The 27,011-nt window shown below is 42.4% G+C and overlaps 2 protein-coding genes across 2 annotated transcripts in view; both read right to left on the bottom strand.

The window, feature by feature from the left end:
• The window catches only part of LOC127577639 (zinc transporter ZIP13-like), a 31,517-nt gene extending 30,746 nt beyond the window's left edge, over nt 1-771 (bottom strand). The window contains exon 1 of the mRNA XM_052028985.1: nt 600-771. The gene's annotated coding sequence lies outside the window, so the exon portion shown is untranslated. The remainder of the gene's footprint in view (nt 1-599) is intronic.
• Nucleotides 592-26,413, bottom strand: LOC127578007 (maestro heat-like repeat-containing protein family member 1). The gene is made up of 2 exons (XM_052029713.1): nt 21,991-26,413; nt 592-959 (listed from the first exon to the last, which is right to left on the bottom strand). Exons 1-2 carry the CDS (start codon nt 26,411-26,413, stop codon nt 592-594), a joined length of 4,791 nt encoding a protein of 1,596 aa, XP_051885673.1.
• Nucleotides 26,414-27,011: the final 598 nt, after the last annotated feature.

Here is a 27,011-nt window from a genome sequence, read left to right as displayed (position 1 = left end):
TAGAGACCCCCACTGCTCCCAACAGGGCAGGTAAGGGAGGTGAAGTAAAGCAAGGTGAGGGACCATTCCCAACCACCCCTCACCCCATAAACCGGTAGGATTGGATGGATGGGAGACAGCACCATGATATTCTTCTGCAGCGCTGGCGAGATGAGGGACCCCAGGTCTGAGGGGGGGGGGGGGGGTGGGAGATCCCCACCCTAATCCCTCTCTCCTGTGGCCTGAGATTAGAAGCCCCGTGCCCGGAGATTTATTTTTGTGGGGGGAGGGAATCCCGTGCTCAGTCCTACTGGGACGAGGACTCCCCTCGTCCGGCTCAGCTGGGATGGAGGGGACCCCTCCCTCCCCCCCTCCCCGCGGTGCTGATGAGGTGAGAGACTCTGTCGACATGTGAGGAGGAAGCGCAGGTTTTACTAACCACCGGTTGCAGCCTTAAAATGGGGAGGGACGGGAGGCGCTGACCAACTTTCAGGCAAGTTGGTGAGAGGGCTGGGGGGGGGAGGAACAAGGCGGGCTGCTCGGCAGCAAAACAAAATACTCCCTCCCTCCCTCCTCAGGAGCCCCACTTCGGCCTCACCCTACCCCGAGTACTCACTCACCTCCAGGGAAGGGAGGGGGCCGGCTGGTGAGACGGACAGGAGCAGCCACTGCCACCGCCGTGTCCCTCGGCCCTGCGCTGCGGCCTGCCCCCAGCTCCCAGCCGCCGCCACGTAGCCAGCGCGGAATGCGGGGCTCGAGCGCCGGCCGGCCGGGCCCGCGCTCCCCGTGCGCGCGCGCGCTCGGCCCCCGACACGTGACCCCCCCCTCCCCCGCCCAACAACCAACGGTTGCCGCGCCCGCGCGCTGACAGACCCGAGGCCGGTGAGCGGGAGCGTTTCCCGCCGCCGCTCCCTCCGCGGACGCCGTTCGACGGCCTGAGTATTTCTGACGGGTCGGGTTTGCACTGTCCGTGCTTACCTCTGGTTTAAGTGGTTTTATTAGGCATCTCCGAATGTGTATTTCACAGCACTTGCTGAGTGCACCTCGTCTTCAGCGGGCTTGCCGCCAGACTGCATCTAGTCCTCAGGAGGACTAGGAAACGGTTCATCCCAGCTCTCCGAAACCATGGTCATCCCCACTTCAGTTGTTGAGCAGAGTGTGCAGACGATGCTGACGCATTTGCACTTTTAGAGCGGGCTCCAAGTCGCTATTCGACTTACTCGCTGAAGCATCAAGAGGATGGACCTTCAAAATTTGCAAAACAAAATTATGTACCGACCTGTCCTGTAACACCATCTCCAATAATAAAAATTCCACCAGGAAAAACGTGGACCACCTTCATCTCTTAGCAATGGCTGATGTGATGAAATTCACCTTCACCTCCAGTTAGCAGAGCCTGTGGCCATCTCTGGGGAAGATTGTTCAAAGATGAAACCTGGCATAAAGTTTTTGGTCTATTGGGCAACAGTGATTCCCATTCCCCTGTATGTTTTTATGACATGAACTACCTCTAGAAGGAGAAGGCACTGGAGAATTAGCACCAAATGCTGTCTCCACAGAATCTTCTAAAATCTTAGGCAGGAAGAGTGAACCAGCTATAGTGTCTAAGGCTAACATCCCCAGCACCTGCGGCCCAAATTATAATCATTTTGACAATTTCTGATTCCCCGGACCCAACCAGCTCATTTTCACCATGGATAGTCAATCTCTTTACACCCGTTCTGAGGGAAGGCTGCTGACCCGATACATTGACTGCTTTCTCTTTCCATGGATGCTGCTTGACTGGCTGATTTCTTCCAGAACCTCTGTTGTTTTAAATGAACTATGGGCTGATTCACTGGTTCTGCAACAAACAAGATTGCCAATGCAGTAATCATGACATTACCTTCTAACCTCACTAGTCTATCAAAGAGTCTGTTCAGGAGTCCTAAAAGAGTCCAAGAATGGCGACGAGCTATGCAGTAACCTCCATGAGTGTGTCCTAGATCAGAAAGACACCTGCAGTATGTTAGCTTCTACATTCACACCAGAAATTCTCCGGTTGAGAACTTCATGACTTGAGCCCAGGCCAGCAGGACTCCTGTTGTGTACAAGCTTTACTGAGTGACATACACATCAGACTGAACAACGGTCTATCTCCATCATCAACATGAAGGTAACCATACCCAGAACCCCATGAGACAACTTGCCCTGTGATTGGCAGTTGCTGCACCCATCTGATGAACTGCAGTGAGCAGTTGAATGTAAGGACCTGTAGATGTTTAGTGGATAGTGATGAGGAAAACACTGGACTGCAGAGGACAGTTGGGCAGAAAAGTTGCAAGTGGAATTTAATTCAGAGAGAGTGAGGTTATGGATTTGGAAAGGTGCAACAAGGCAAGGGCATATACGATAAATGGGAGGATATTGAGTAGCATGGAGAAACATGAGGAGTGGGTCTCCATGGATACGTTATGATAGCAGTTCAAGTGGAAAAGGCGGTTATAAAAGCATGAGGAATACTTTCCTTTATTAGACAAGACATAGAGTATGAGATCAGGGAGGTTATGCTGGAACTCTCTACAACAGAACTTGGCCACTGCTTGAGTAGTGTGTATAGTTATTGTCACACACTACAGGAAAGATGTAGTTGCACAGAATGCACAGGAGATTAACGAGGATGTTAAGGGTGGTAGGAATTGTAGCAGTGAGGAATGTTTGGCTAGACTGCTTGTTTTCTTTGGAACAGAGGGGACTGAGGAAGAATTAATTGTGATGGATGAGGGCTCTAGATAGAGTAAGTATCTGAGGGATCAAAAACTCGGGGAAAGTACCTAGTAGGATTAAAGGGGAGATGAGGGAAAATGTTTTTACCCAGTGGGTGGTAGGAGTCCAGAACTCATTGCCTGAAAAGGTGCTAATTGATATAGTGCCTGGATGTGCATTTGATGAGCTGTGACATGCAGGGCTATGGATCAAGGAGGAAGGTGGGTTTAGGTAAGGTATCTCTTATTTGACCGGCATGACACATTAGGACAAATGATCTTGTGTGGTAACCTTTCTAATGATTCTATTCTTTGACCTTCTGGAAGGTTCCATCTCATGTACAGGGTAAAGCCTCAAGCTTTTGCAGTTTTAATGATGAACTCCAAATCACGCAGCATGCTCACTCAGTAGTTTCTTTCAAAAGTGCTGCCTCCAAGTGTATGTTGACGTTAGCCCATAATATCAGATGTTAACTGACATTAACTTTCCTTCCACACAAGCACTGCAGTAGGAATAACGGGGGTCTAAGCAGCAATCTCATGTGAAAGTACGATACCTCCTTAACGTCGGGAATATCTGACACTGCCACAGAATAAATACAAAAATATACACACTGACTCTGCGTCCATGTGGGGTTCTACTTGGTCCCATTTCTGTGGATGCTGTATTACAAAACATGAAAAAGATTAAAACATGAAAAAGATTAAAAGGTGAAAAAAAGTGCACCTCCTCCTCCTGTCCCTCTTCCCTGAAGCAGCTGGATGTGCTCTGCCTGTCTTCAGTCCTCCTCCCTCCCCCTCTCCTGCTGCAGCTGCTTTTGTGTTCTGCCAACCTCTAGTCCTCCTCCCCTTTCCGCCCCTCTCTCCTGTTACAGCTGACTGTGCTCTGCCCACCTCCAGGTCCTTCACCCCTCATGTTCTTCTCCCCTGCAGCAACTGGCTGTGACCTGCCTACTTTCAGTCCTCCTCCCATTCTACCAGCAACCCAAGTAAAATCAACCAGTGGGCAGTGAAAACTAAATGCTAGTAATTCTTGAAATGGATACCAGTATTATGTTTATTTCTGGTATTCACTTCCTGCTGTTAGGTCAAACATTTTTGATCAAATTGCAGGCTCCATAATGAGCACCAACAAGAAATTTAAGTCTTCTGCACCTTAATTATCCTCCAGGCAAGTATAGCTAGTATCAGTTTCACCTCTTACCCAACACTGCAGATTACACCAGTATTTTGGCTTAAGGACCATCTTGTTCTCAGAGGCCTTCAGTACTTAAAGTAACAAGGAAAATCAACTTTGTGTTTAATCAATGAATGCCTTTTGGGAAATCCAGAGAGATAACAAAACAATGACAAGCTAATAATAGTCTGTGTTTAAAATTTTGGGTGCTTCTTTGTGTTTGACTGCAAAATTCAGCTGAAATAATTTTTACACTCTTTTTCAATCCAGGACATTCAGTAATTGTCTGTGTTTTAAATGCACCAATATTATCAATTTTAAAATACTGTCTCACAATTATTAAAACAGTACAAATTTATTAATGGGTGTTTCTTCAGGATTAATGTGATGTGTTGTTCCACTTCTAGCAGACCATTTTGGCAGCATCAATGTTGAATTATTTTCAACATTACCAGATGCATATTTATTTCAAGATTTCCATCCAGTTGCACTGCATGGACTTTTGGTGACTCAGCAGAGAAAAGGCATGCTGGCAAATAAATATAATGCCAAAAAAATTAGGCATCTCCAACATTTTTGAAAACATTCAGAATTGAGACATTTCTAGAAATTGAGCAGATTTCCTTTATTTTATGCAAAAAAAAGAACAATTTGGTAGTATCAAGAACACTCGATTCCTCAGCTGGATCAGCTAAAAATGGGTCAGCAAATAGCTTCAATTTCCCTGTCTACAAAAGTCTGAGTATCAGTGCCCAAAAGCAAACTGAGACTCCCCCAAGGGTCCAAGTCGCTATTATGTTCGAGAAATACCTGCTGACTGGTAAGAAAGTGAAGAGTAATGCCTGTTGTTCAATTGTGTTCAATTTAGCCTGAAAAGACAGAATTTGGCTGGCAGTTGGACACCATTTGTTCTTTTCCCTGATATTGAAGATTCAAATTACAAAGTTAAGCAGTAAAGTTAATAAGGAAAACAAGGTCAGGGAGCTACTTAGCATCCTGTAAGAACGTGTGTGGGAGAATGCTGGTTCTATCGCAGGCCTTTTGTCATCAAAAAAAGTATTGATCTCTGGCCGCAGCACCACAGTCCTTTAAAAGACTACCTCTGCTATGCCGTCTCACTTCAATCTGATGAGATACAACATTGTGTCCTTCATCAGTTATTCTAAAGATTGTTTAACTTCACAGTGGTTGAATCCACAAGATGATATGACATTGGCAGAGGAGACCACAACATTTACTATGTGTTTCAATTCAAAATCATACTCGTTCAGATTTTGTTAATATGTAATACAGAGATACTGGATGAGCTTCTCTCGATTGCACAGATACCATTTGAGGTGTGTGATCATTCCTTTATGCTGTCCTATCATTAATCTGTTGTAATTAATCTGTGGGCAGGCACGGTAATGTAAAGGTTAGCGTAACGCTATTACAGCGCTAGCGACCCGGGCTCAATTCTGGCCGCTGTCTTTGAGGGGTTTGTACATTCTCTCCGTGACTGCGTGGGTTTCCTCTGGTTTCCTCCCACATTCCAAAGACGTACGGGTTAGGAAGTTGTGGGCATGCTATGTTGGCGCCGGAAGCGTGGCGACACTTTTGGGCTGCCCCCAGAACATTCTACGCCAAGATGCATTTCACTGTGTGTTGTGATATACCTGTGACTAATGAAGATATCTTATCTCATCTTAATGCTAACCAGTTTATCCCATTATAAGTTCAAAGATTCAATTATATCACGGGCATTGAAATAAACAAGTCCATGTCAATTATTTATCCACAAAATGATGCTAGTCCTGCAAGCTTGTGATATGTTATTAAACATATTCTTCAGTGCATGAGACACAATATTAGTTTTTTTTCCTTTAGCTAGTAATTGTTTTAAGTACCCCGCTCTTTATGCTTTTTGCATATCTGCTATTTTTGAAATACTTTTAGTATCATCTGACTCTTTCCAGTTTGGAGAGGAAAGAGGTAAGCCTTTGCTGTTACCATCACTGAGATTTAACCAAAAAATACATTTTTAACTATTCCTTTTCCTCCTTTCCTGCTGCTCTCTTTCTAGGGTATAATGCCTTTTCTCATGAACAGCAAGTTACTCCCAATGAAGGTTTCAACATAGAAAAGCACCCTAAGACACTTTACAGAAGTATACTGATGATAATAAATTGCCATTCCTTTCAGACGCAGAAGGGATACTTAAAGGCTTATTAACACACTTAAATTTCTATATGCCTAGTGTCCAGAGGGACATGAGTGTACATATATGAATCCCTGAAAGTTAATGTCGAGAAATGGTAAGCAAGGAAGGGGAAAAGGTGAGTTGGCCTTAAATGCAAAAAAAGATTTGAGTATAAGAGATGTATTTCTGCAATTGTACAGGGGCCTGACAAGATACATTTGGAATATTCTGTACAGGTCTGGTGTCTCTATCTAAGGAAGGAGATATGTGGATTAGAGGGAGTGCCACAGAGGTTCAGCAGATTTACTTTGGGAATCGCATACCAGGAGAGATTAGGCAGATTGAACCCATGTGCTCTTGAAGTTAGAAGAAAGAGACAGGATCTCACTTAAACATACAAAATTCTTGTAGAGCTTAACAGGGTAGATGTGAATTTGATATTTCCTCTGGCTGGTATATCTAGAATCAGGGGTCACAGTCTCAAAATAAAGGGTTGGTCATGCAATGACAGAGATGAGAGAAATTACTTCACCAGAAGGTAGTGAATCGTTGGAATTCTCTGCCCAAGAGAGCTGCAGAGGCACACTTACTGAGTAAATTTAGGACAGGGCTTGATAGATGCTTAGATATAGGAATCAAAGGATATGTGATTAGTGCAAGAAAGTGGTGCTGAAGTAAAAGATTAGACACAAGCTGACTGAATGGCTGACCAGACATAATTAGCTAAATGGTCTACTCCTGCTTCTGTTTCCCATGAGAACAATTTGAAAAACCTGAACGTTTTCTCTAATAGCTTGTTCTTTTTTCAAAAGTGAGTATTTTGTGCCCTGCTCTGTGAAGTACAAGGCATGCTGTACATCTCCCCACCCATTCTTTCTTCAACTTAGTACTGTGGACAGATTTCTGGATGAAATCCATATTGGTCTAGTATTTGTTGATTAGCAGCTTGCTTCCTTCATAAACCAGGATTTGGCTCTCTGCCACTTAATATTAATCAGCTATGTACGTGCACTGGCTTCCATCAAAAGAACCATAAATCTGCAGGGATTTCTATGGCCATTATCAATATTGGTTCCAAAAACCATGTCAACAACGAAGCCCTGGAGAAACAACTTCGTGTGAAAATCGACAAAGGCTGTCATCTATGTATTTGGAATAATAAATTGTTCACCCTGAACAGAAAGCTACCTATAATTCTGGTTTGTGTCCCCAATCCCTTTATAGGTATGAAAGGTGGGTTACATACTCCTAACATAAATGGAAATAGCTCAGAGAAATCCTTGGAATCACTTAAAGGAGAGAAGGAAATAGTGCTGCTTGAAGGGGAAATGTTCACTGGCTCATTGCACAGTTTGGGAAGCCCTGAGTAGTTGGAAGCCAAGACACATAGGAATAGCCATCCTGCTTCTCAGATAGTTTTTTACACAAAGGGTGGTATGTATGTGGAATGAGCTGCCAGAGGAAGTAGTAGAGGCAGGTACAATAACAACTTTTAAAAGTCAGTTAGACAGGCATATTGATAGAAAAGGTTTAGAAGGTTATGGGCCAAATGCTGGCAACTGGGACTTGCTTGGATGGGCATCTTGGTTAGCATGGACCAGTTGGACCAAAGGGCCTGTTTCCATGCTGTATGACTATAATGACATGGACATACTTGTACAAGAACTGGACACCAGCAAAAATGTCCTTCAGATTTCAGGCCCAGTAAATCATTGCGTATGGTGATGCAGCAAAAGCAAGAGGAGGTGGGCAGTTAGTTGAATGCAGGGAGTGATGCCCCTATGACCTGGTGCCAGTGCTGAAAGATGTTTAATGACCTCACAACCATATTTGGGAACAATGAAAACAGCAACAATTCCATTTACCCAGAACTGCACTTACACACATTCCATTCCTTCTAGACTTATACACACACATCTTGTACTTTACACATACTTACACATTGCTGAACATTAACCAACACACTTTCTTTTGCAAGACAAGGTAAAACACAGTTGGTGATTGCAGCAGCCGTCTGGCTACAGTCGAGCTCACAGGCGAACGTTCTTGCAATCTGGAGTCTGTCATCACAGAGATTGTGACCAGCAAAGGAGCGGAGATCATTGAAGATGATGGTGCAGTCCTACTTATTCTTCCTGTTCATGTTTCAGTTCCCTTTCAGATCACCTTATGAGTTACAAGAGCCATATGGTTTATGGGTGTTCTTAATAATGAGCATCTTCTCCTCTCCATGACTGATTATTTCTTCTTTCAGATGCCTGAGAACTCTCACCTGCACAGGTTTCTGAGTGATGAGCCTATCTGACACATGCATCCACCAGCTCAGATGTAGAGAGTAGATTGAATGCAGCATTTGCATGTGGTGAGTGACTAGGCATGTAGCCAGCATCCAACCTGGGAAGAAAGGGTAGGATGCCATTCTCTGGATGGTGAAATCGCATGCCCGTTCTGCTATTATGAATCAGATGAAGACCACTAAGAGAAAAATTACTGATGATTTTAGAGAAAAAGATCGTGCAGAATCTGATGGCTGATCTCTCAGTCTCTGCTGCAACACAGGCAGAGGCCACTTAATATAAGACTCCTGCAGTGGAAGCTCAGACTCTTGCCATCTAAGTTCAGTTGCTCCAATGCCAATTTGGTGCTGTCATCATTTGCTTTGAGGGTATCATAGCACCGCAACAATCAACCCTTCAGAAGATTACTAAGTTTGCCAATACCATACTGTAGGGGATCTGCAGACTTATGAATCTACTGTCTTCCCTCAGGGTAACTGTATTCATGATCCCACCATTGCTGCTCTAACAATATATTTCCTGATGCCCATCGACCACCTAGTGCAGACCACTGCTGCTCATGGTGAGAGAGAGTAGTCTGAAACCTGGGCAAGTGCTGAGCTGTTGGATACCCTTCATGGACAAATACAGTTGCTTCCATTGCAAATGAGCTGCCTGCCGCCAGTCTAGTTGCAGCCAATGAAGAGGCACTGCAGAGAAGCAGAATATCATGTGGAAGACAGGCATTAAGAGAATGCATAAGCATGAATCAAAGTTGTACAGCACAGAAATGGGCCCTTCAGCCCACCACTTCCATGTCGACCTTTTTTGCCCATCTACTTAATTCCATTTGCCCACATTAGTACTGTATCCTTCTAAGCCTTGCCTATTTAAGTGTTTGTCTAAATTCCTCTTAAATGTAGTGATTGTATCTGATACAACCACCTCTGCATGCAATTGGGTTTAGCCAAGTCATCGCATCCTTCCTATAGTCTGGCAATCAGAACTGCACACAATACTCCAAGTGTAGCCTAATCAGTGTTTTGAATTATCAACACTGAAATTATGTATTTTTGCTATTGATTGGTTGTATAAATTGGCATTTCAATTTGATTTTTTTAATCCACTCTTCAAGATAAGGACTTTTCTCATAGGCCAGCATTTATTGCCAGTCCCAAATTCTTGAATTCTTGCTTCTTGATCCAAAGGAGTCCTTCAGATGAAGGTACTCCTATTGGGTTGGGAGCTCCTTCCTGGTGGTTAGAGAGGGTTTAGGAGGTGCTGTTGAACACCAGACGTGAGCAGGGTGTTTTATAGATGGAGGGAGTAAATGTTTTTGTTGGTGGATAGGTAGCCAATAAAGTGAGCTGTTTCATCCTTCAAGGTGTTGAACGAGTGTTGTTGGAGCTGCAGTCATCCATAGGTCTGATTTATGCCTTGTAAATTGTGGAAAGGTTTTGTGGTGTTAGGAGTTGAGTCATTCATCACAGGATATCCAGCCTCTGACCTGCTGTTGTAGTCACAGTATTTATGTAGCAGGTTCAGTTGAGCTTCTGGTCATTGGTGACCCCTGGAACATTGATAGTGGAAGACTTGGCAATGCTAATTCTATTGAATGTTAAGGAAGGGTGGTAAGACTTTCTCTTGTTAGAGGTGGTCATTGCCTGATACTCCTGTGGCACGATTGTTATTTACCACTTAGAAGCACATTCTCAAAGGTTGACTTGGGTCTTATTGCAGCAATCAACTGCTTTGTTTCCTGAGGAGTTTCAAATGGAATCGAACATTATGCATTCACAAGCAGACATCTCACCTTTGACCTTATTATGGAAAGAAGGTATTTGATGAAGCAGGTGAAGATAGCCTCGGCCAGAACGCTGAGGAATTCCTGCAGTGATGTCCAGGGGCTTGGATGATTGATTTCTAACAACCATCTTTTTGTGAGGTATGACCCCAACCATCGGAGTGCTTTCCCCTTGATGCCCATTGACTTCAATTTTAGCAGGGTTTTTTATGTCACACTTTGATATCAAAGGCAGCTACTCTCACCTCACCTCTGGAATTCAGCTCTTTGTTCAATATATTCCTGAATTCATGATTTGTATTCAAACAGTGTACATGCTGTCGTAAGTAAGGATATAGGGGTAAGAGAGCTATGTCTGTGGGGTTTGGGGTTTTTCATAATAATCACATATGGAAAGTTGGCATCACAGAGGGTGGAAATCATTGATTGTCCTCATTTAACATTTATGGGATGGAGGTCTCCCTGGCAAGATGAACATTTATCGCCCATCCCAAATTAGCCTTAAGAAGGTGGTAGTGAGCTGCTGACTCTGATGAAGGTACTCACAGAGTGCTATTGAGAAGAGAGAACCAGGATTTAGATCTAGCGGCAACAAAGGAAAGCAGTATATTGGAATTTGCAAGTCACTACTTGCTGGTGATATCTCCATGTCTGCTGCCCTTGACCTTCTTAGTTGTAGATGTCATGGGTTTGGAGGTCAAGTAGCTTTGCTTAGTAACTACAGTGCACTTTAACTCTCTGGAACCTCTCATGATTATAAGCACAAGTTTGAGACATGGGGTCCCTCTTGTGTTTCAATGGTGCCAAATTTCTTCCTGCGTGAATGTATAATTGCTCTAATGGCTGGTTCATTCATATCTTGTCTGCTTTCTGTGTTTTCAACCATCTAGTATATTTTGCACCTTTTATCCATTTATCTTGATATCATCAGTGTATTGTGGCTTGGAGTTTTGACAGGTCTCTCAAGGGGTTAATTGATCCAATCCACACAGCCCTCTATCACATGCGGAGTGGATCACTGCTTGTAAGTATTAATAATATGATTGGATATAGACATTCACAGAAGTAGTTTGAAGACTGGTTCTTGCTTATTTTCAGTGGTTCTTATATTAATTATATACTCTCTGACAATGTCTCTCACTTCCCTAACGTTGCCAATTCTGGCTAAAGGCAGTTGCATGCAGAGTTCCATCATTGTAGAGGATGGGGCTCCTCCTCCCAAAAGCTGAATAGTAGTCTGTCATTATTCATGACTGAAAGTGACAGAACTGTGGTGCTTTTACCATTTTATCTCGCATGTAGTCCACTGCGGCAGCTTTCCTAGGTTGCCTTTTCATTTTTAGGTATGCCTAAAACTGCTGATGACGTGCCACCAATATTCCTCTTTGAACTAGAGAATCATCTAGCTTCATTCTAGTTGTTGAGTAAGGGATATCCTGGGTCTTGAGTTCACAGATTCCGCTACTGCTGATAATCTGTAGTGCCTCACCGTTGAGCTCCCAGGTGACAATTGAGAAAGTCCTCTGTGTAAGACAGGACGTGGTCTCTTCAAAGACTGTGTAGTGGTCACTACTACCAATAATACCAATAGCATACTTGTAGAGTGGTGAAAGTATGGAAGGAGGCCAATCAGCCCATTAATCGGCTATGTAGCAGTAATCCAACTGGTACCCCACCTTCTCTCATATCCTTTTGGATATCTATCCCCAGTCAAGGACAAACATATTAACAACAGGAAGTTCTGAGATGTTGGCTGTGAGGTATTCTGTGAATATGACCACCTTGGGCTGTTGCTTGACTAATGTAGGATATTTCCTAGATACTTATGAGGAGCATTTTGCAAGGTTGACTAGGTTAGGAGTAACCTTCTGTGTCCAAATCCAGTGGGAAGTTGAAGTTGGGTTGTATGTTCTGCTTTAATGTACCATTTGTGATACAACTCAGGGCATTTCAGTGAGCATTTAGAGGTAAACCAGATTGCTGTGGATTTGGAGTCACATACAAGCCAAAAAGAGTAGTAGGCCTCAGGAATAGGAAAAATTCAGAAATCAGAAAGGGAGAACCAAGAAATTGATAAGGAAAAGGAAGGTAGAATGTTGAAAGTAGTCTGGCAAAATACATAAACAACATTTCTGTATGTATTTAAAAAAGAAAGATTAGTAAAAGTTAATGTGAGTCCCTTGCAGACTGAAAAAGTATAAATTACATTGGAAAATAAAGATATAGCAGATAAATCAAACACATCTTGTGTGCCTGTTTTTACAAAAGAAGACATAGACAAAATCCTGAAAAGGGTAGTGAGCTAGATTGAATGAAGAGCTTAAAAATATTAACATCTTTAAAAAAATACTGAAGAAATTAATAGAACTAATAGCTGATAAATCTTCATGACATGACGATGTGCATACCAAACTTTTGAAAGATTAGAAGATAGCAAATGTAACTAGACGATTTAAGGGTGGGAGTTAGGGTGACATCTATTTTGGAGAAGGCGCCAAGATCAATTAATAAGGAAGTAGTAATAGAGTGCTTAGAAAACAATAATAGGATTGGGCAGAGTTGACATAGATTTATGAAAGGGAAATCATTTTTGACAAATCTATATGAATACTTTGAGGCTGTCAAGAGCAGAATAGATCCAGGGAAACCTGTGGTTGTGGTTCTACAAATCAAAGGTGTAGCCATGGACACTTGCATGGGTCTTAGCAATGCCTATTTTTTCATTGCTATGTGGAACAGTCTTTTTGTTGGCTATGCGGAACAGTCCTTGTTCTAAACCTACTCTGGCATCACTCCCCAACTCTCTCTCCATTACATTGACAACTGCACTGGTGCTGCTTCCTGTGCTTGTGCAGAACTTTTTTTATCGCCTTTGCTACTAACTTCCACCCTGCCCTCAAATTCACTTGAACCATTTCTGACACTTCTCTCCCTTTTCTGGATCTCTCTGTCTCCATCTCAGGAGACAAACAATCCACTGATATCTACTGTAAACCCACAACTACCTCGACTACACTTCTTCCCACCCCTTCTGTAAAGATGCCATCCTTTTCTCTCAGTTTCTTTGTCTCTGCTGCATCTATTCTCCAGATGAGGCATTCCACTCCAGGACTTCTGAAATGTCCTCCTTCTTCAGGAAGCGTGTTGCTCTCAGAAGCCTTTTGGGACATGGGCTTGCTCAGGTTCTTCTCCTTTGACCTCCTGACAAGCAGATCATGCCTTTGGACCCTCTACCCTTGCCTCTGTACATTGGAAATGCTTCCCGCATGTGAACTTCCCCACTAATCAGAATGCAGGTTTCCCATTACAATAATATCTTAGAATGATACAGCACAGAATGAAGTCATTTGATTCATTATGCCTTTGTTGGCTTTTTGAAAGAGCTGTCCAACTGGCCCCATTCTCCTGAACTTTTCCAATACCACAGTATGTTTTTCTTCAAGCAATTAGGTAAGGTATTAATATTTTTCCTTCAAGCATCCTTGCAGGTAATGCACTCCAGATTTTTCTCTGTTAATCTCATTCACATCCTGCCAAGAGAGATGTATAAAAATACTTTGTAATAACATCCTGGATGTCGCACTTACTTTGAGCAAGTGAGCAGAAAACTGGCTGATGCGATTGTTGCGTGATTATAAATAGCTGTGAAATGTAAATTAGTAGCTGCAAGTTAATAAGGTTCTGCTCCATGAAAATTGATAGTTATAAAGGGGAAACTTGTAAACTAAGTAATTCCTGGAATATACCATGGCCTTTTTGGACAGAGCTGGGTCTATTAATAAATATTTTAAGAGACAGAATTAGGCCTAGTTATGATGGTCTACAGTTCAAAATCGTATCATTGCTCACTGGCTAGGTTCAAGTGAAGTATCACAAGAAGAAACCTTATCTCCAGTGAGGAGTCAGCCTTTACAGCAGGGGATGGGGAGTTGTCAGTGGGATAGGAAAGTTAGCTTTCAAGATTTGAGACTGCAGGAAATCATCCTGAAAGAAGTCACTGTTTTGAGGTTATTTTGAATTATGTGGAAAATGTTTTTAAAGACTTTTATATAGGAAATTCATTGATAATGTGCTGCCATATATGTAAGAATCAATGTTTTCTGGAGTGGAATCAATTATGCTGGTTTCTGGGTTGAATTCCAACACCCTGTAAATTTGACCCGAAGCTTTCTATTGTTAAATGCGCTTGCACGTATTAGCTATTTTTCATGTCGGATACATAGATGATGAATTCATTCCCCATTCATTGTAAAGAGAAATTAAGTCAGATTGTTCTGAAGCATACCTGACATTAGGGGCTCTCGAGTTAGGTGCTGTTTGCTCTGCATTTCCATACTTTAAAGGGGCCCATCGTGGCATAGGTTGCAGCATGGTGTTTTGAATGAAATGAAGGAAGGTTCCCTTTAAATTATAGAAACAGGAAACGAGGAGCAGTAGTAGGCTATTTCACAGTTGGAGCCTACTCCACCATTCAGTCTAATGATGGCTGATCATCTACCCATGTTCCTGTGCTCTCCTCATTATCCCCTCCCTTCTGATACCTTTAGTGTGTAGAAATCTATCTACTTGTTATGTATGTTCAGTGACATGACTCCACAGTCACCTGTGGTAGAGCATTCCACAGATTCACTGTCTCAAAGTTGAGGACTTTTTTTCACCTCAGTCCCATATGTCATACCCCATAACCTGAGACCGTGATCCCTTGTTATGGAAACATGCTCCCTGCATCCAACTTGTCAAGACCTGTCAGAATTTTGTACACTTCATTCCTTTCATTCTTCTAAACTCCAGTGAATGCAGGCTAAGTTGGCCTAATTATTCCTCATATTATTGTCCTGCCACCCCAGGAATCAGTCTAGTGAATCATCCTTGCACTCCCTGTATGGCAAGTACAAACTGCACACAATATTCCAGGTGTGGTCTGACCAAGGCCCTGTATAATTGTTGGAAGACATGTTACTCCTCTCAAACTATATCATGTTTAAACTTGGAAAAAATTAGGAGTGGAACTGTTGATCCTGCACTTAAATTTGAAGATATTTGGAGTCCATTTATTCAATATTTTCACATGATATAGATCCCCTTGTAATAACCTTTCAACTTAGAGGAATGGAGTTGATGACATAATATTGCTCTGTTTCTACTGAGAAATTTTAGTCCAGTTTTTTTTTCTGTTTTTTTTTAATTGTTTTTTTCTTTAGCTTAGTTTGGTTTGTTATACTGTTTATAAATTTTCTTATTGTTTTGGGGATTTTTTTTTCTTTCTTTTATATTTTATAATAAATTTTTTTCTTTCCTTTCTTTTATATTATATTCATTCACTAAGAGATCGTTGGATCTACAGATTTTTTTATATACTTTATTGTTTTTTATGATTATCCATGCCATGATTGTTCTTCCGATCTCTTTGTATTACATGTACAAACATTGATGTTATATATCAATCTGTATTAATTTGAAAACTAATAAAAAGATTGAAAAAGAAAGAAGACATGTTACTCCTTTACTCAAACCCCTTCCAATGAAGGCCAGTGTATCATCTGCCTTCTTAAAGGCTTGCTTAATCTGCACGTTTGCTTTCAATGACTTGTGTACAAGGATACTCAGATCCCTTTGTACAATATAATTTGGCAACCATTTAAATTATACTCTTCCTTTCTTTTTCCTACCAAAGTGGATGACTTCATATTCATCCACATTATACTGCATTTGCCATGTACTTGCTCTCTTGCTCGACTTATTTAAATTGCTTTGAAGCCTCTTTGTATTCTCCTCACAACTGACATTCCCAACCAGTTTCATATTGTTGGAAAACTTAGAAATATTACAATTGGTTCTCTCCTGCTGATCACTAAAATATATTGTGAATAGCTGGGCCTCAAGAAGTGATCACTTGTCACTGCCTGTTACTCCAGTGAAGACCCATTCATTCTAATCCCATGTACTTTAATTTTACACACTAGCCTCTTATGTGGGACTTCATCAAGACCTGAAAGTCCAAATACATCTCATCCACTAGCTCTACCTTATCTATTCTACCAGTTACTTCCTCAAAAAACTCCAGGAGGTTTGTCAAACACAACAACCCTTTCATAACTCCGCGTTGACATTGTCTAATCCTGTTGATATTTTCTAAGTGTACAGTTATCACATCCTTTATAATATTTTCCAGCATTTTTGCTACTAGTGATGTTAGGCCAACCTGTCTGAAGTTCCTTTTACTTTTGTATTTGCTTAACTACTCTCTTTGGGCCTTCTCATTCCAACCAGCACAATATATACTCTGGACTCAAGTTCACAATGTTTTCCTGATGTCCTCCATCGACTGATTTCCTGACTATGAGGTCTCAACCACTCAATTCAACCCTCAGGTTGATCTGATCAATGGATGCAATCCTCCACACATGCATGCTGACACCCTCTGACCACCAGTTGAAGACCTCTCCTCACCATGCCCTCACAGTCCATTACCCCTACCGCAGGCCCTTATTGCCCTAACCATCATGCTCAGACATTCCAACAATTTCCCCAGCCACAGACTGCACCCTACCAACATCATCCACTGGCATCTGACACATGCCCTGATCCCCTTCTGCCCCATCTCTGGCCTCTCTCCTATGTGATTGCCTGGACCCAAACGTGCCAGTTTTTATTTGTTCGCTGTGCATGGGGACAGTGTATGAATGGTAAGACTGATCCAGTACTGTCTAATGCTTTGGCCCTCTGGTGCCACTGAATCTGCAAGTTGTTTTTTTGGTGTGCCATACAACAGACTGTGCCTCGGTAGGGGGCGATGAATTCCTAGGCTCATAGGTGGGACTTTGTATTGTGATTTCCCTTTAACAGGCCATTGTTTATACTCATTGTATGATTATACTATTCGGATTAGCCAAATTTCGCTGATGGTTAGGCTGTGACCTCAAACGAAATGAAAATATCCCGGATTTCACAGTGAGTGAATTATGCTCTATTTTAGTGCCTGGATGTGCACCTTTGTCTTACAAGATTTTGTTTTTCACAGTAAATATTATTGGCAGTAGTTCAGTCCTACTGTTATAAAAAAAATCATCAGTGAAGGCTTGAGAAAACCTGCTCTTTGATCACCACTCCTAGCCTCTTTCCAATTTCGGGATAGTTTCTGTTTTTGGATATTTGTTGGATTCAAGTGAAAAATGAAGTACTGATTTCAATAATCTCACATATTGCAAAATAACTTTCCTCAGACTCTGCCAGGTCCCTCTCCATTTAGAGGGTCGGTCACAAGAGCTGTTGGGCTGTCAGTAACACTTTCCAACACTTTGATGGTTGAAAGTAGATAATTGTGCCAATAATCAATTGGATTAAGTTTGTTCTGATTTTTATAGATAGGATATACTTGGGCAATTTTTTTAAGTTGTTGGTTAAATGCCAATGTTGTAATTATACTAAATAGTTTGACTACAGGCACGACCAGCTGGAGTCATAGAAAGTAACGTCATAAAAGTAGCCGTCAACATATTTCTAAAATATGGTTGGAAGTTCTGCCTGTACCACCTTTCATGCCATGAGTTCCAAAAACCCACTACTCATTGTGAAAAATATTTTCATCATCTCTCCATTTCCTTGAATTAACTTCAATCTATGCCCCCAATTTATTGATTTCTGTTAAGGGAACTAGGTGTATTCCTGCTCATCCTATTTAGCCTGCTTATAATTTTATAAAACTCAATCAAACTTCCACAAATAAAAAACCCAATCTAACCATATCTCCCCATAACTATAATTCTCCATCCCTGGCAACATCTTGGTAAATCTCCTCTGCAGCCTTTCTACAATATCTAACTAGTGTTTTATACAGTAATCAAGAAGCAGAAAAACCCTGCAAATGCTGTAATCTAGAAATAAAAACCGAAGACACTGGAAAAACTCAGCATCTATGGAGAGAGAAACAAAGTTAGTGTTTCAGGTTCATGACCATTCATCATTTCTAGGAAATGTTAGAAAACAGGCATATTTTAAGTTGTAGAGAAAAGGGAGGGTTGTCTCTTTTGTTCTTCGTAGCTCTGTCTTTGGCCTCTAACACAGTTCTGACAATGTAAGCTCAAGGAACAATTCATTTTCCACCCAGGCATGCTATAGCTTTTGAATTTAAGAAGTTCAGATAACCTGTCTTTCCAGTTCTCATGTAACGTCATCAGCTTGCAGTCCTTCCTCAGTTTTTTTTTCTCTCCACAAATGCTGTCTGGCCTGATGAGATTTTCCAGCAACCTCTTTTATTTCAAATTTCTAGCAGCTGCTATGTTCTGTATCTCAGTTCCAAATGTTTTCTCTCTCCTTTGATCTCCCTCTATTTATACCAACTCCAAACAGATGTTGCCATTAACAAACCCTCACCACCTTCCCTTAGCCAACACTGATTTGTGTCGTCTATTTTCTCTTCATTTCTACCCTGTCATGGACATTCCCTTTGTTCGCTCTACCCCTCCCCCTTCTCTATGACTTAAAAAACACACCTGTTTCCTAACTTTTTCTAGTTTGGTTGAGAGGTCGTTGATCAGAAATGTTATCTCTGTTTCTCCACAGAGTGGCTGAGAAGTGAAGAGGGCATCTATTTTCCTGACCTGCTGAATACTTCCAGCACCTTATACTTAGAGTATTTAATACAGCTCTGGAATGACCTCCCTGTTTTCATATTCTGTGCCTTGGTCAATGAAGGCAAGTATTCCATATGCCTTCCTAACTACCTTATCTACCTGTGCTGTTACCTTCAGGGATCTGTGGACATTCACTTCAAGGTTCCTCTATTCCTATACACTTATTAGTATCCTACCATTTATGGTGCATCTCCTTAGCTTCCAAACTTTGATATCAGCTCTTAGATTCGTCCAAGTCATTTGTACATGCCATTGAAAAGAAAAGGCATCCTCATGCCATTCCTCAGAAACTTCCCACCAATTTTCCCACTCCCAATGTTAGGCTGATGTTGAGAGTTACAATGGTGGCACAATGCTTTAATTACGGGATAAATAACCTGGAAGCTTCAACTAACAATCCAGAGATTGGAATTCAAATTCCATCGTAGCAGCTGTGGAATTTAAAGTCAGCTGTGTGTTTAGTAAAAATGACTAATTATTAGTAATGATGACCACAAAACTACCACATAGTTATAAAAACCCACTTGGTTCACCAGTGTCATTCAAGGGAGGAAGCCTGCCATCCTTATGTGACTTTAGATTGACTCTAAAATGGCCTAGCACTCTATGCAATACAATTGGAGATGGCCAATGAATGCTGACCTTGCCAGCAAAGCCCACACCACAAAAAATAAATAATAAAATTCACTTGCTTCTTTTCAGTGTCTTGTCAAGCCTTGCGATTTTTATTATTGCTAGATCTCTTAATATGTACTTTTTATAGACGTTATCCACACTTCACATTCTTCCTCTTTAGTGTCAGTGCCTTTAACATACCATTAATACATGCAAGCTATCCACTCAGAACTTTATATATCTTGCATTTCCATTCTCAGGCAACTGTTTTGGTCTGTAACAGGACCTACTCATTCTGATGTTATTTTTTGTCCTTTTGCATATTGATAGAACATCTCCGGGTTTTCCTTAATTTTACTTGCTAATATTTCCCCAGGCACTCATTGTAATTTCACCCCTGCAACCTCTATGTTTCTCCAGGCTGTTGGCAGTATTGAGCTTTCAGTATCTGTCAGCAGGACTCCATTTTTGATTTATCCTACCCGTATGTTCCTTGACATCTATAAGTGGCCACAATTGGAAGCCACCTGGGATATTAGACATTCCGGTGATGTGTGAAGCCTTGAACATCACAGTAGTGATGTTCAAGGCTTCACACATCACTACTGCCTGTACCTAGAAATCATTTAAAGCAGCAGGCAGAAGTAATGTGATGTGCTACTTGCGATGTAATGTAAAGTGGCCTTCAGTCCTTTGGGAACATAATTGGTCACATCTCCCTTATGAGAACCAAGACTGTCTGCTTTTTGTCTGTCAAAATAGTCATTTTATACATCAGCTATGCCCTCTGCTTCTGAAGATTATGGAGTCTATTATCTGTGTGTAGTAAGACCTTTTGGTTTGACTTTATATTAGCTACTAATTTGATCTCATAGCCTCTTTTTGGACTTGTTCTCTTATTTGGCTTCACTGATTTCTCCTCTGTATTGTGGAAAATGTTTGTTGTAAGCCTTTATACCCTTTTTAATTTTAATCCCGGCCTTAGCAGATATACTGGGATCTCTGATTTTAGATGCTCTTCCATTCTCCCTCATGCAGCCATGCTGCCTTGTACCTGAATCATCTCCTCTTGAAGGTTTTCCATTGGCTAATTCCTCATTAGCTGCTGATTTTGATTCACAAGGGCAAATCCTTCCTCAATTCAATTAAATTAGCCTTCTTTAATTAAGTACCCTTGAGTGTCCTTTGTCCTTTTTTTTATAACTTTTCAAAACCTCTATATATAATTGTTGCCTTGGATGCTTTCATCTTTGACATGGGCTTCATTTACCCTGCTTAGTTTTTCATCGCTACTTCCTTCTTCATTGGCCTGAAAACACTGGTAAAAATAGTTTAATTTTCAAGAACTCATCCATCTCTTTACCCTTTCTTCTGTTGCTCTCCCTCTCTATATCAGGACAATTGGAAGTCCCCTAATTTCACTATTTTGTGATTCTTCTATATTTTTTCAATTTGCTTATGAATTTGGTGATCCGAACTATATGCCCAGTGGGGTAATAGATGCTTTATTCGTTAATTTTAATCAAAGATATTGTAGTTATGTCCCAATTACATCACCACTCTTCAGTTCTTCAATTTATTTGATTCAGTGCAACTTTATTTAATCAAAAACACTAACTTCACTTTTTTCATATGCTCCTTTCCTGAATACATTGAAGCTATGAAGTTAATCCTTCCCCTCTTTACCCCAGGTCTATGTTATTCCCAGTGTATCATAATTCTATTTAGAGACAGGCCTACACTCACCAGCCTTATGTACCACAGTCATATGCTGTTATTCACATGGACTCTGAAACCAATGTTAGACTGTCTGACGTTTGCCAATCTTTGATCCTTCTTCTCTAATGAATTCCTCTTCATATTTGCCTTTCCCAGTTGAGGGAAAGTGAATTCAGGATTACATGTGAGCCTCCTGTATAGAAAATGGAGCCTGCAACATATGCATACTAACCAGTATTTGTAATGGCAAAACAGAATTTAATTTTATTTATAATGAAGAAAATTAATAAAACATCAACTATTTATTGTCAAGAAAGTAGAAGAAGGAGAATAGGAGATGAAAGGGCCAAGAATAATCTGGTAAAAAGCAAGAAGGGGAAGCCAAAAATGGACCTAGGACTGTGAGGAAGAAACTGTCATTGAGGAGGGTCAGGACTTTTCTTGACTTCAGTCAGCTAGAGTGTTTATATTTGTTCCACCAGGTGGCTCTTTGGGCAGGCTTGGAATGAACTTCTGGAGTTTGGAAAAAGAAAGCTGAAAGGGTCACAGCATTTGCACGGATCTGTTCCTTTGGGTTATTGAAGAAGGATGTACAGTCTGTCACATATGAATGGATCCTATCAGGAAAATCCTTAATGAATTGCTTAGAAATGTCCCTCAAGAACTCTGTATAGTCCAGGATAGGCTCCCCTAACTGTTTCTCAATCTTTGAGATGGCCTCATCTGAACCAATAAGGGGGATGACCAAACGAAGAGTTGAGTTACAAGCTCTACACACCTCCTGGCTGTTTCCATTCAGATGCAACAACAGACAAATCAAGTTTGAGTGGAATTTTTGGCACAAGTAGGATTTGGGATCTCTACTTGCACACTTGGCTAATTTCCCCAACACACAAAATGCTTCAGCTCGCACTTTATCACATTTAGCTTCAAAGAATGGCTGGATCCCGGTGAAGATTCTCAATATGAAGGGTCTGATGGTATTTGCTCTCAAATGCTCCAAGTACTTTGACAGGCACAACAGCACCTCAAACATAAGCACCTCATTATCATTTTCCCCGCTTATCATCAGTGCTGTCATTGCACACAGCACTGGTCGAGAATATTTCTCAATGCCATAAGGAGCTCCAGATGTAACATTGCCCAAACCTCGGACACAGAGAAACTGCACAACCGAAGAAGTGTGAAGTAAACAGCGAAGCAATCTGTTCATCAGGATGTCCGTGAGCTGCAGCTGCGAAGCCAGTGGAGACTTTAAAAGTTCTCCAAAGAAGGCAGCCACGGTGACTTTCTGACAGTCTTGCACAGTGAAAATGAAGAATGAGAGCTGTGCTACGATCACAGGCAGACTAGGGGCGGCATATTGGACCATTGCTTTGGCCAGCAGTATAACCCCCCGGTGGGACTTGCGTAGGTCCATCATCTGGTCCCAACCTCCAGCTTCCACCATGAAGTGCACCACTTGTTGATGGTTTGACTGATCCAGCAGCTTCATTAGCATGTCCACACAGTTCACACACACATCTCTGCTGCTGGGTGTCTGAGGCTCAGCGGAGAATTCGCTCTGCTTCAAATCATGATGGGGAACAAAAATCTTGGGCAAGCGCACATTGACAAAGGAGCAGTGATGGATAAGCAGGGTGCTGAATAGTTGGGGGAACAACTTGATTACAGTTTCTTCAGACTCCGGTGTGATTATCATCTTATACAATGCACACACAGGTGCCAGGGATTCAAGGGCAGATGGTTGAGTCGGGCTCTCACTCTTGGAACAGGCCTTCTTTTCCCCGGAGCATAGCTGTCTGTTTAGTGTCTCCAACAGTTCTGTCATCGTCAGCAGGGCACATTGTCTCTCCTCGGCAAGTGATCTCCAAATGTCACTGATGTACTTGTCTGAAATAACAGGGTAAGTGAGGAGGCAGGACACAACTGTTGCTGGGTTATGTAAGGCAAGAATGGCAATGCTGCGTAGAACTGAAAGTTTCACCGCCTCGTAAGGAACACGCTGCAGTGGAACCCTCAGCACGTCAAGGATTTCTGAGACCTGGTCCCAAAGTTCACTGCCACGTCTTTTCATGATGGTTTTCATGAGGATAGCTGCTGCACTGGAACAACTAAGGTATTGGTCATCCAGTCCTTTGAAGAGTGTAAAGAGCAAGTTGCCCAGCTGATCATGGGGCAAACACTTGGAGATGACCCCTGTAATCTGACAGCATGTTTGGAAGAAAATGGAACTGTTGCGATTGACTAACTGTTCTTTGGCTGCTTTCAGAAGCTCAAGATCCTCATTATGCTGGTCTAGATTGGTGCTCTCATATAATAACTGAATAGTCAGGATGATGTACAAGCTGTCCACGGCCATCTGCCCAACGGGTAGTGATGGATCTGCACAGCGCGGCATCAGTTGTCCAATCAGAGACCCCAAGTTTTTTAGTGAAGCGACACTGTTAACATAGAATGCCTCCAGGTAATATTTCAGCAGCTCTAAAGTAGTGCCCAGTGCTCTCTGTCTTTCATAGTCCTGTCTTGACACAATCCACTCTTCCAGTTGTGTGAATATCACCTGAAGACCTTCAGAGGTCAGGTCCTGAAGTAAAACTTGCTTCAGAAGTTCTTGCAGGGTAGTCATGGTTTGGCCAAAAAGTGCTGGAGTCTGCTTGGTGTTACCATCCATATCCTCATCCTTCTCCAACTCGGAAGGCACCAAGCCGAAAGTGCTCATCAGGCAGGTTTGAATCAGCTGCGAGGTGTCAGCTTGGCTGGATTCAGTGTGTAGTTGTACGAGGTACGTGCAGGCCTTCATGGCTAATTGTCGAACAGGAGTGTGCAGCAGGTCTGGTGGCTCAGCCTCAATGAGTTGCTGCATGTGTCTCAGGAGCTCCCCTTTCCTGCTGAAATTGAAGGGAGTTATCTGGTGACGTGAAAGTAGGGCTCTAGTTATCAGAGTCACGGCCTTTATCAGGCTGAGCTTCAAAGTGAGATCTCTGGATTCAAACTTTATCCCTTGCCGACAAGCATTAAAGTGGTTTATCACAGCTGGCAGAATGTGGGTCTCGATTCTGGATAGAGCTAGTTCCTGAGGTGCGTAGAGTGCCATGTTCCCATAGCAGAGGACCAGTGTGCTCTTCACTTTATCCCCATTCACATCAGCCTTATCTCGAAGAATATTGAAGAAAGTATTCATGTTCTTCAATCTATTGGATTGTGCAAACTCCTCCAGGCCACCAAGGGTATCATCAAAGTGGGTCATGGCACAAAGGCCAATGGCGATGGCCACACCCTCTCTCTCTGCACTCTGACTATGCTGCACACTCTGTAACATTTGGCGAAGCTCTTCCTTTATGTCTTTACTGGGCACCTGATGGAGCACTGTCCCGAGAGATTTATAGAGGAAAGCTTTCTCTTGGGGGCAACAGGGGTTGGTGTCAATCTGTTTGCACACTTCATCGCTCAGCTTGCTTGTCCATTCCTCATCGTCAATGGTATTCAGAGTCCTAGAAAAAAATAGCAGCAGTTTCTCCTCCCATTCCTGTTGTGGTAGAGATGCTTCTGAGTTTTCCAGTAAATAGTCAGCCAATGAAGGAAGCTGCTCCTCCCACTCTGGCACTATTGCTGGGTGGATACTGAAGCTCAGGACTTGCATCAGCCGGAGTGCAGCAGCTCCTCGGCCTCCTCCCTGATATGGGCAACACGACACCAGGAGGAGCCGGGCCAGAAGCGCCTGTGCTTTCGGGAGATTGGCATCCTCCTCATAAGCTGGTAACAACCTTTCACTGCTAGCTTGTAGTTTTCTTCTTGCGATATGTGCTATGCAGTTACAGATTGTTGTTAAAGCCTTGGTGTATTGAGTCTTAGTGACATATCCCAATAAGAATGGCCAGAGAACAGCTTCCATCTTCACTGTATCTGTGATCATAAACATCACCGTTTCACATATTGCAACCAAAGCTTCATCTGTAACCTGATCTGTATGGTGGCTGGCTGTTGCTGGGTTCCGTGAATCAGTGGGTGCAGTACACTGCCTGACAAGGAATTCCACCATTACCTCTCCTCCCTCTGGCTCAAGATATCCTTGTTGGGCCATGGCGCATATTACCTGAGCAACGTGCTTCTTCTCCATATTGCTGCTCTTGTCTAGAAGGATTGGTTTTATTGCATCCACGATCCACGTCTTCTGTCCCTCCAGCTGTGAGGAGAGGGAGCTGATGAGGTGTCTCAGCACATTAAGTGTTCCTGCTCTCGTTTGCTGATCAACATTTTCTAACTTCCCCAAGAGAAAGTTAACCACTGAATCTGTGTAAGTTGATGCCAGAACTGTGAAACAGCAAAGGGCTGCAGTGTGGCTCTTGGTGACAAGTTGGTTATTAAGATCCACTGACTGGCAGATCTGCCGGTGAAGACTGTTGAGTAGATTGTCCATCAGTGTCTTCAGCCCGACATGCCTCATTTCTGTCGCAAGTTCCAGTACCCGACACAGACTCTCTGTGATGGAAAAATGCCCCACCTGTTTCTCATAGAGAGTCAGGATGCCTAGAATTAACTTGGGCAGCTCTTCCTCTAGTTTGTCCTTGGGCAGTAGGTTGCTGACATAGCCAAGAGCTTCTACTGTGGGGATGTAGAACTTGGAGGGCTCCTTCTCAAGCCACACCTTGAACAACAGACTATAGACAATGCTGATCTCAGGAGAGAAAGACTTTTTGGTGATTGTAGGGTCTGCAGCTTTCTCACTATTCCCTAGGTAGATCAGGATGCTCTTGCTGAAACTACCTATTGCTGAGGCAAATACAGACTTCAGCTCATCCTCTCTAACTTTAATGAGAACTGGAATCATGGTAGTCAAGATAGCTTTGAGGAAGGGCACCATCCCATACACATTTTCTGTTGACATTTTGGTCAATGTCTTTACCTTGTACACATGTGGAAGGTGACCTTGTCTGAAATTCTCCATCATCAGTTGGACAATTTCATTTATAAACCTGAAGCTCATGGCAGCCAAGAGATTGCTTGCAACTTCTTGGATCTCAGATTTGGCTTCTGACGTTGTCATCCACAGTACAGCCAAAGAGATAAGTTGCTGCGCTACTGCCTGGCTAATTTGGTCAAGGGTGTCTTTGATAATCCTTGTCATGGTCTCCAAGACTACAGCCCCCTGTGGAGCCGTCTGAGTGCTCTTGTAGGATAGATAGTCATGACAGGCGGATAATACTATTTCTGGGTGATGACAGCCCAGTGTGTGGAGGGTGTTTGATATTTTCTGCTGACAACTTTCATCTTCCTCTTCAGTCATTTTCAGCAGGGCAACTGAGAATGATTGTGCACTACTGTGCATTTTAAGAGCCTTTTCAGAGCCTGAGACCAGAAGGCTAAAGGTGCTCAGTTCAGTATCACATTAGATAACTCGAGCCTTCTTGCTAACTGACGTTGCCTTTCAGGACTCTAACCCCAGGCTGTTTGACATATTTCAAGCAGCTCGATCCCAGGTTCTGACCCACTGCTGCTCAGTCTGAAGGAATTTATTGACTAAGTGCTTTCAGTGCCTGATCAAGGTTAAAGTTGTCCTTGTTCACTCCCTCACAGTCAGAATGAAACCTCCTGTTAGCTGGCAACCTCTTTTCCATGTGACTGTCCGTTCTCTCCATTGATTAACACCTTTCCTTTACACTGGATTTCTAGTCCTCTCTCCAGTGATCTTCCCAGGTTTGGATGGTTGATGAACACTCTTGTGTACAAGTCCTCTTGACTTGGCTCTGTCTGTACAAATGTGCATTTTACACCTCTTTGCTGTGCTTTGTCCACTCCACTTATCTCTGGGTTGTTATGGTTTTCATTGTGAAGTCACATGGTGTGACATAACTCCATGGTTATGAAGTGGACCCTGATTGTAT

Source organism: Pristis pectinata, chromosome 14 (assembly GCF_009764475.1).
Source record: "Pristis pectinata isolate sPriPec2 chromosome 14, sPriPec2.1.pri, whole genome shotgun sequence".
NCBI classification, from domain to species: domain Eukaryota; kingdom Metazoa; phylum Chordata; class Chondrichthyes; order Rhinopristiformes; family Pristidae; genus Pristis; species Pristis pectinata.
Note: the sequence above shows the minus strand (reverse complement) of the source record. Positions and strands in the feature narration are given on the sequence as shown.

What these genes read in the sequence shown, in the direction of transcription:
- LOC127578007 (XM_052029713.1), bottom strand. Translation starts at nt 26,413, where the DNA reads ATGACTGAAGAGGAAGATGAAAGTTGTCAGCAGAAAATATCAAACACC. An exon ending in GAAATTAGCCAAGTGTGCAA is followed by an intron (nt 960 to 21,990) that starts GTAGAGATCCCA and finishes CACTTAAACCAG; the next exon opens with AGGTAAGCACGGACAGTGCA.